General features: G+C 36.3%; 1 protein-coding gene across 10 annotated transcripts; it reads left to right on the forward strand.

Annotated features, from left to right (window-relative positions):
• The first annotated feature begins 250 nt into the window (after positions 1 to 250).
• Positions 251 to 3,588, forward strand: LOC122309297. 10 transcript variants are annotated; one of them, XR_006242398.1, is made up of 6 exons: positions 252 to 687; positions 820 to 860; positions 1,271 to 1,346; positions 2,346 to 2,517; positions 3,097 to 3,129; positions 3,342 to 3,588. XR_006242398.1 is itself a non-coding variant. In XM_043122723.1 (3 exons), the coding sequence occupies exons 1-3, from the start codon at positions 2,692 to 2,694 to the stop codon at positions 3,528 to 3,530; spliced, it is 471 nt and encodes a 156-aa protein (XP_042978657.1). In that variant the 5' UTR covers positions 2,524 to 2,691; the 3' UTR covers positions 3,531 to 3,588. The 10 variants fall into 10 exon arrangements, 2 of the variants coding, with proteins under 2 accessions (XP_042978657.1, XP_042978658.1); XR_006242395.1 differs by having other exon boundaries at positions 252 to 860; XR_006242397.1 differs by having other exon boundaries at positions 252 to 860; positions 3,412 to 3,588.
• Positions 3,589 to 8,687: the final 5,099 nt, after the last annotated feature.

Here is an 8,687-nt window from a genome sequence, read left to right on the forward strand (position 1 = left end):
ATTATATAATATATATTATATAATATAATTATATATAATATGAAAAAATATTATATTAACGTTTCAATTATAGATAGGATTGGAATATTGAAAGAGTTAAAAATAATCAAGAAATTAGAAATAGAGGTGGAGAAAAGGTAATTTTACATTAAGGTATACATGCACGAATATTCTGTAATTTCTCTTAAAATATTGTTATCAAAACAAAAACTAGTGAAAAGTTAAGTTGGCGCCTGATACGTTGCCTCAAAATTTTAGAAAATTCAAATTTCCCTCTGTTATGCAATTAGCGCCTCTTGTACGTTGCCAATTAGCGCCTCATGTAGTTTCTCCTTCGCACAGTTCCAGATTTCATGTAGTTTCTAGCTTTATTCTCCATTTCTTGGATCTCAAACATTTTTCTTGATTCATCTACCTTGGCGACCGAATGTCGATGCCTTTCTTGGATCTCCTTAATTCCATGGAAATTACTCATGACCTTTAATTTGGGTCTCCATCATAGGAAACCTAGGTCGCGAGTCCATGTTTAGGCCATCTTCAATTTGTTCTCCCAAATGCTTTATTTTATTTTTTTCTCGATCTCATGAATAAGTTGTTCTGTTCGTTGTTGGAGGACTTGGTGGCCGGTGACGAGAAGTGACGGTGGAGTTGATGACTATAGCTCTTGCTTTCGCACCAAATTGCAAGGTGCTGAATGATCTTTTGCCCTCTCTCTCTCTCTCTCTCTCTCTCTCTCTCTCAAAGTAACACATCTTTCTTAGCTGTATATTTGAGTTTATTTGGTTATTTTGATGCGTGTTTTATTCGAATTCATGTAAGTCGAGGGAACGGATGGCCGTTGAAGCCATCATCGTATGAAGGTAGGATTTCCCTTCTCATCCTGATTCCAACAGATTTTAATTTCTCTCTATTTTTCACTGCTGTAATTTTCTTTTGGAGAATTGGGTGGTATCATCTTCAAGTTCACGTTGGTAGGTTCACCCCTCTCCTTAAATTTTCAGATTCCTCTCCCCTGCATGATTTCTTAGGGATCGGTGACTTCTACCATGAACTCAGTTGGTATTGAGAGCAAAGGAGAGGAGCATCCTATCTTTTCTTATGCTATACGAAGAAAATAGTGTGCTGCTTCATAGTGCCTTTACCATGCCCCCAGCAAATTCAATGCACCAGTTTTGTTTTACCAATTATTAGTTGAAAGTTACGCTTCTATTATTTTCCTGAATGTGGGCTTCTTTTACTGCTTCTCAATTTGCTTTATTATTTGATGCAGCTCAATTATAAGGTTTGTTGAGAAGAGTTTAGATGCTGAATTGAGAGCATTGGTTTTCAATCCTCGACTCATGGAGGTAGCATATTATTTTCATTTCCTCTTTGCCTAACCTTACCTTTACCATCCTACGTTCCTCTTTACCCCTTTTAGCATGTCACTGAATATGCATATCAAATCCTGATCTGTTCTCATACTTGGCTAGTATAGCTTGCAATAAAAGCATACATTTTCAAGGCTATATTTCGGATGGGGTTATTGAAAAGGTTGACTGGAGACTAGCTGGTTGGAACAGGGTGGATCTGCCTAAGGGTGATAGGATTTCTTTGTTCAAGAGTACTCTTGCTAATTTGCCCAAGTATTTCATGTCCTTATTTTTGCTTCTAGCGAGTTTAGCTAACCACCTAGAAAGGCTATAGAGGGACTTCGTTTGGGATGGGATAGGAGAAAAGTTTAAGTTTCACTTGGTAAGCTTTGCCAAAGTATTCTCTGACTCCTTAGGGTGAGTTAGGAGTTCAGAACTTGTGTTCTTGAATCCTTTTGGTAAAGTGGCTTTAGCACTACTAGAATGAGAGAGAGGCTGTGGGGAATGGTTGTAAATGCTAAGTATGGATGTTTGTGGGCTCTATGGTATTCTAATGAGATCCAAGGACCTTATGGGCTGTGATTATGGAAAAACATCAGCTAACGAGGTGTGAAGTTTTCTGAGCATACTAAATTTGTCGTGGTAGATGGTGAAAGGACCAGTTCCTGGTGTGAAGATTTGGACCGATACAATATTACTTGTCATTTTAAATTTCGCAATTGCTAATCATATTTGTTGATATATAGATGTATATGACTTAAATTTAAGTATATAAAAATGACAAAAATGAAACACAAACAGGAAAAGGATGCATTACAAAAAACTGTCCATGCAGGTAGTGAAACAGACCATCTGCTATTAGCCTATTAGGGAAATGCTTGATTAGACATATACAGGCTATGTTTGTCCAGAAACATTAATAATTGGTAAGAATATTCAATGCAATCCTATATTAATTTACACTCAATGCTAATTTTTATTATTATTAATCAGCTTTTTGAGGTGTGCTGGAAATGGAAAACACAGACATAGAGCAGGAAACAGAGTCTTCATCGAGAGGGGTTTTCAAGTTACTTGGAGAACCTGCGATAGTTATTAATGGGTAGCACAATTCGAATAGTATACTCGGGTATTTAGAGAGATCATTTCTCGACTTCTATCCCTGGTAATTTAAGCTGGTTGCATCCATTTTTTTACTCACCATATTTCCCATTACTAATTACTATGGTTTTCTTGAGCCTGTGAAAAGCAAGTGAATACATCCTTTTATTGGAACAATTCAACTTATTGCTTTAACACCGAAGTATATTCTTCAACCTCTTCATCGACTTCCCATGATATGCATAGATATGTTAAATATCTAGATAGACTTCCATATCCAGGGCAAGTGGAGGAATCTTGTCGAATAGAGCAAATATCCCTAATATCGAGGGAAGGCCGTCAATATATCCAAAAACTGCTTCCTGCAAAGAGATTCGCAACGAATTGTTATGCGGTTTTAAGTTTAATTGGCTACATGTTTCTTGTCAATGCGACGGACCCAACAATTGCTACCTCGATGACGCGAATAAAATTCAATGCGATAATTGTACGTATGTACTCAGAAGAATGCATGCTTAAAAAATATGCAACACTTTCAAGTAGTAGTCGAGATCTTGTACATGATCTCAACTATTTCTATCTTTTTTAAAATTCTTCGATTTCTAATTTTATATATATTGGTTTGTTTTGGCTGTCAAAACAGGATTCTTCAAAGGATTGCCAGACGTATACAATGGTGAGACTAATTATATCTCAAAAAGTTGTTTGAAGTCAATAGTATACATGATATAACGGCAAACAGTTCATTATGCTTGGTTGTAACATAATTTGAGGAATATTAAAATATTGAGAAGTATAAATTCTTCTCCGTCCTAAAATATTTTAACCTCAACTACACTTTTCATGTGATAGATATTAATGGTTGCATTGCAATTTTTTATATTACAGCATTCAAAATTCCAAATCCATGATGGGCGCACTTTGAGAAATTCTTATGTCATGCCTTCTCACCTTTCAGCTGGTGGAGTTATTGGATCAATCCTGGTGGTCCTTTGCTTGTTTTGGGTTGGTCTGGTAGAAGAAGAAGAACTATCCATGAAAGAAATGGTCAGAAAGCTAACGACAAACACAATGTAAAGTAAAATAATTATCCATGAATAAGAGCTTTCATGTAATGTGATTTGTGTTTTTTTTTTTATTATATGAATAATGATCCATTATATCATATTTATTATTAATTTATTTATTATATATTTTTATTGTGGTATATCATATTATTGGTGTGTTCTGAAGGTTGTTAATTAATGTAATGTGCTGGCAACATTTTTGTAGCAGCGTTTATAATAATACCGTTAATTTAAAAAATGCGCCAGCAATGAACTAGTGGGGGCGTTTACATTACGTTGTTAATTTATGCAATGTGGTGGCAATAAACTCATGGTGGCATTTAGATAAGCGCCGTTAATAAATTCAATGTGCCGTCAACGTACTATTAGTGACACTTAAATAAACACCGTTAATTTATATGATGCGCTGGCAACGTAATGCGCTGGTGTTTATGTTAACGCCGTTATTTTAAAAATTAACGTTGTTTAGATAAACGCCGTTAATAAATTTGCCAAAGTACTATTAGTGGCATTTAAAGAAATGCCGCCACATTATATGACGAGCGGGCAGTTACTTGTGGCGGCGTTTAGATAATCGTTGTAAATTAGGTCATTGGCGGCATTTAGTTAAACGCCACTAAATTATTCAATGTGACGCCGCCAAGATACTATTAGTGGCATTTAAATAAATGCAGTCAATTTATATGATGAATCAGCAAATTACTAGCAGCGGCATTTATCGTAACGCCGCGATTTAAAAAAGTGGCGGCAGTAGAATAAACGTCGTTAACAAATTTAATGTGCCGCCGCCAAAGTATTATTAGTGGCATTTAAATAAATACCGCCAATTTAATTGATGCGTATATGCTAGAGGATGGCAACGATAAAGTGGCGGCATTTCGAGAAATGCAGTTAATATTAATTATTGTGGCGTTACGATAAATTGATACAAACACCACTAATGAGATTTACAAATACCGGCGTTTGCGCAAAAGCCGGAACAATGAAAATAGCGACCCTCCAATACCGGCGAACGGTTACGTCGTTAGAAAAACTCTGCGAATTAATTAGCGGCATTTTTTTGGACAATTGCCGACGTATAACCAACGCTGGCAAATCTGTCTTTTTTTTGTAGTGAAATGGCATTTTTCTAAAAGGAAAGGTACCAAAGGGGTAAGCGAATGTGGTCTTCTTTTGATCCTCTGGTGATGGCAATTTGATAAAAACCAAAGAAGCCATCCAAAAAACAATAAAAAGCATTACCAGCTACTTTTTTCTAAAATCTGATCTAGGAAAGGTAATGGAAAGTGATCTTTTCGATTGACCGAATTCAACTTTTGGTAGTCAATACACATTCTCCAACCCGTTACCTTCCTAATCGGGATCAACTCACCATTAGCATTTTCAATAACAATTAAACTAGATTTTTTTTGTACTATTTGTGTTGGACTTACCCACTTGCTGTCGGAGATAGGATAGATACTGCCCACAATTAACAATTTCATCACTTCATTCTTCACCACGTCCTCCATGGTAGGATTTAACCTCCGCTGTGCATCACGAACTGGTCTCACATCTCCTTCTAGAAAAATATTGTGGGTACAATTGAAGGGTCAATACTTTTGATGTCTGCAATAGTCTAGCCTATCACTCCTCAATGATGTCTCAGCACTATTAATAATTCTACTTCCTGCTTCGAAGTAAGCTGAGAAGAAATGACCACTGGAAATGTATCTTCAATTGGACCTAGAAAAATATAGTTCAAATTCTCGGGTAGTGGCTTCAACTCTAGTATTGGGATTTCTTCTTCTGATGACTTCATGTCTCCTGTAAATCAAGAGCTTCAAAGATTGGCCTATGTCAAATACTTGTGTAACTCACATATGATAACTAAAGAACCCATTTATCTCTATCAACTACCCATCTGATTCTGTCAACTCTAATGATGTAGGAATTGTCTCAACAAGAACCTCAGACTGCTCAGGAAAGCCATCTTCAAATGTACTCTCGGAATCAAATACTGAGAACAACTCTGAAATGTCAAAATCATACACCATATCAATAGCATGCACATTTGAATCATCGCATCCACTAGGCATCTTGCAGGCGTTGAACACATTCATCTCCAATGAGCTTTAGTACTTCACTTTGACAATGATAAGTGCATTCAAAGTAGCAAGGAATGGGAGTCTAAGGATGATAGGCGCATGGTGAATAGTGGAGGTTGGCTGCTGCATGTCAAGAACTACAAAATCCACTAGGTAATAAAATTTGTCTACCTGGATCAGCACATCTTCAACTATACCCCTAGGCACTTTAACTGATCTGTTAGCCAATTGTAGCATGATGGAGGTCTTTTTCAGCTCACCCAATCCCAACTGCTCATACACTGAGAATGATAGCAAGTTTACACTACTCCCCAGATCAAGTAAAGCTCTCCCAATATGTGACTCACCAATCATAATGGAAATATGGGGAGAGCCGGGATCTCCAAAATTCTGAGGAGTCTCGCTCAATATCAGTGCACTAACTTGCTCTGTTAGGAAAGCTTTCTTCTTCACATTCTGCTTCCTCTTTACTGTGCACAAATCCTTCCAAAATTTTGTATACAAAGACACTTGTTGTATGGTATCCAAGAGTGGAATATTAATCTTTACTTGCTTAAAAATATTCTGAATCTCAGTGTGATATTTTTTCTTTTAGCCAGCTACCAATCTCTAAGGATAGGGAACTACAAGTTGGTACCCCTACTAGTTTCAACCTCTCCACTCACAGGCTTATTTGAATCTAGCCTCACTTCCTCTGGTTCTTTCTCAGCTTCATTAGTCTCTGTTACATCTTCAAATTTAGAACTAACTACCTGTCTATCCATGGTCATCTCAGGTTGGGGAACTTCCTTCCCACTTCTTAAAGTAAGAACGACCTTTGCTATCTCAATAACGTCCCCTGAGACATTATGCATTTGTTGTTATTGTTGCATGTATACTTGAAGATTAGGTTGAGGCTGTGCTGAAAATTTCCTTTTCTCTAGAGTGCTCAACGTCGTGCTTATCTTATTGATAATGCCACGCAACTCATTTATGGCTCGAGTGTTCTGATTGTTTGTGGTGGCCTGAATCTGCATGAATTGCTGAAGTGTATTGGCCATTTGTGTCAAACTGTCATCTAGAGACTTCTTTACAAATGATTGAGGCTAAGTACTCTGTGCAGCTACATGAGATTGAAATCCAAGAGGTGCTACAAAAGGATAGCTCTGAGAACTCTGATATGGCTGACATTGGTGCTGAGGAGCACCTTGATGAAATGGCTACTGTGAAGATGGTGGAGACCAGCCAGACTGGTCATTTCTCCATGAGAAATTTGGGTGATTCCTCCACCCAGGATTATATGTGTTAGAAAAAGGCTGATTCTGTACTTTGTTAACCCAGTTAGCAATCAGTTAACCCAGTTAGCTGATTGCATCTGCTCAGACCCAGTTTCTTGAAATACTGGCATAATTGGGGAGTCCTAGATCTTATGGTTTGAATAAGCACATATAGAGCATGCCTCTACTGCTTTCACAGCCTTCACTTTTTTCCATTTCCCATGACCTCCAATCTTCTAATTAATGCAGCTATTCGGGCTTGAACACCAGTTTCCTCCTTAAACTCATATCTACCCCCCACCAGAAATAGCCCTTATTGGCTGTGCTATTAACGGCACTCGATCAGTCTGAGTGTTCCACTATTTTAAGCTCTCAGCAAGATGGTCAAAAAATGATAGTGCTTCATTAGGTTCCTTGCTAAAGAATTTCCTATTGCACATCGTCTGAACAAACTGCTTGCATTTTGGAGTGAGACCAGTGTAAAAGTAGCTCACCAACCTCTAAGATTCGAAACCATGATGCGGATAGATATTTACCAAATCTTTAAATTTTTCTCAACTGGCCTGAAAAGTCTCATTAGGTTTCTGATTGAATTGGCTGATTTGCTCTTGTAAAAATTGAGTTCTTTGAAAAAGAATTTTTTTTGTAAGAATTCACGTTGCATATCAGACGAACTAGAGATAGAATTAAGCCTTAAAGAATTAAACCAAATTTTCGCTTTATCCTTTAAAGAGAAAGGAAATAAACGACATCTAATAAATTCATCAGTAATGGCCCTAGTAATAAAAGTAGTACAGACCAACTCAAAGTCTGTCAAATGCTGATAAGGACTCTTAGAATCCATCCCATGGAGCTAAGGTATCACTGACATCATACCATGCTTAATAGAAAAATTAGGTGCATTTACGAGTAAAACAATGCATGAAGGCGTAGTGGTGCGAGTAGGTTGCAAATAATCCTTAAGAGTGCGTGGTGTAGGTGCAGCCATGGTTTGTTCAATTTCAATATCCTTGCTCATAGAAGAGACAGAAGAGCTATCTATCTCTGAGCTATGTACAGTACTCTCAATGCTCGATGTAACTCTAAGCAACCTATTTGAATTGTCTCTCATCCATGACATGAAACATTAGTCTAAATATCATATATAAGGTTTAAGCAACTGAATGGTAGATGGCAAATGAAATGTGTAATCTGAGATAAGATAGTGAAAAAAAGAAATAATAACGAGTTCAAATTTAAATTAGACAACTATCCCTAGCAACGGCGCAAAAAACTTGACTGATTAAAAAATGAGTAGCACAAAGGCTATCCCAAGTGCAGGAGGATGTCATATAATAATTAGAAATAAAATTTCTAGATTATCTCATCGGAAAAAGTTGCTTAAATCCAAACTCGGAAAAAATGGTGAAAAATTTCACAAATAAAAGTGGTGGTATGTACAATGAATAGAAGAGTGCAATGGAAATAAAAAAGGGCACTAGTCATAGATTAGATTCATACTTTTGGATTTTTTTTAGTGTCGAAATGGAACGCAAAAGACTAACAAATTGAAATTAACAATTAAAGACTCAAGTACGCTAAATAATTTTAATTAATCTGAAAATTAAATAATAAAATAAAATTATTTAAGTCCTAATTAACCTTTAATCAATCTAAAATTTAATTGTAATGCATATTTAAACAAAAGGTTAAAGAAACAAGAAAAATAACTGAGATAAAATAAAATAAACAACAAATAAAATGTCCAAACTTTTAAGCCAAATATATCAAGAGTACACCATAAATTTCAAATTGAAATTAAATAAAATGTATGGAATGAAAAAA

The sequence above is a fragment of the Carya illinoinensis genome, chromosome 5 (genome assembly GCF_018687715.1).
Source record: "Carya illinoinensis cultivar Pawnee chromosome 5, C.illinoinensisPawnee_v1, whole genome shotgun sequence".
In the NCBI taxonomy this organism is placed as follows: Eukaryota; Viridiplantae; Streptophyta; class Magnoliopsida; order Fagales; family Juglandaceae; genus Carya; species Carya illinoinensis.

Excerpts from the sequence above, each read along its gene's own strand:
- LOC122309297 (XM_043122723.1), top strand. The coding sequence starts at position 2,692 with ATGCATAGATATGTTAAATATCTAGATAGACTTCCATATCCAGGGCAA. Across the intron at positions 2,941-3,096 it reads TAAAATTCAATGCGATAATT|GATTCTTCAAAGGATTGCCA; the intron begins GTACGTATGTAC and ends CTGTCAAAACAG. Across the intron at positions 3,130-3,341 it reads ATTGCCAGACGTATACAATG|CATTCAAAATTCCAAATCCA; the intron begins GTGAGACTAATT and ends TTTATATTACAG.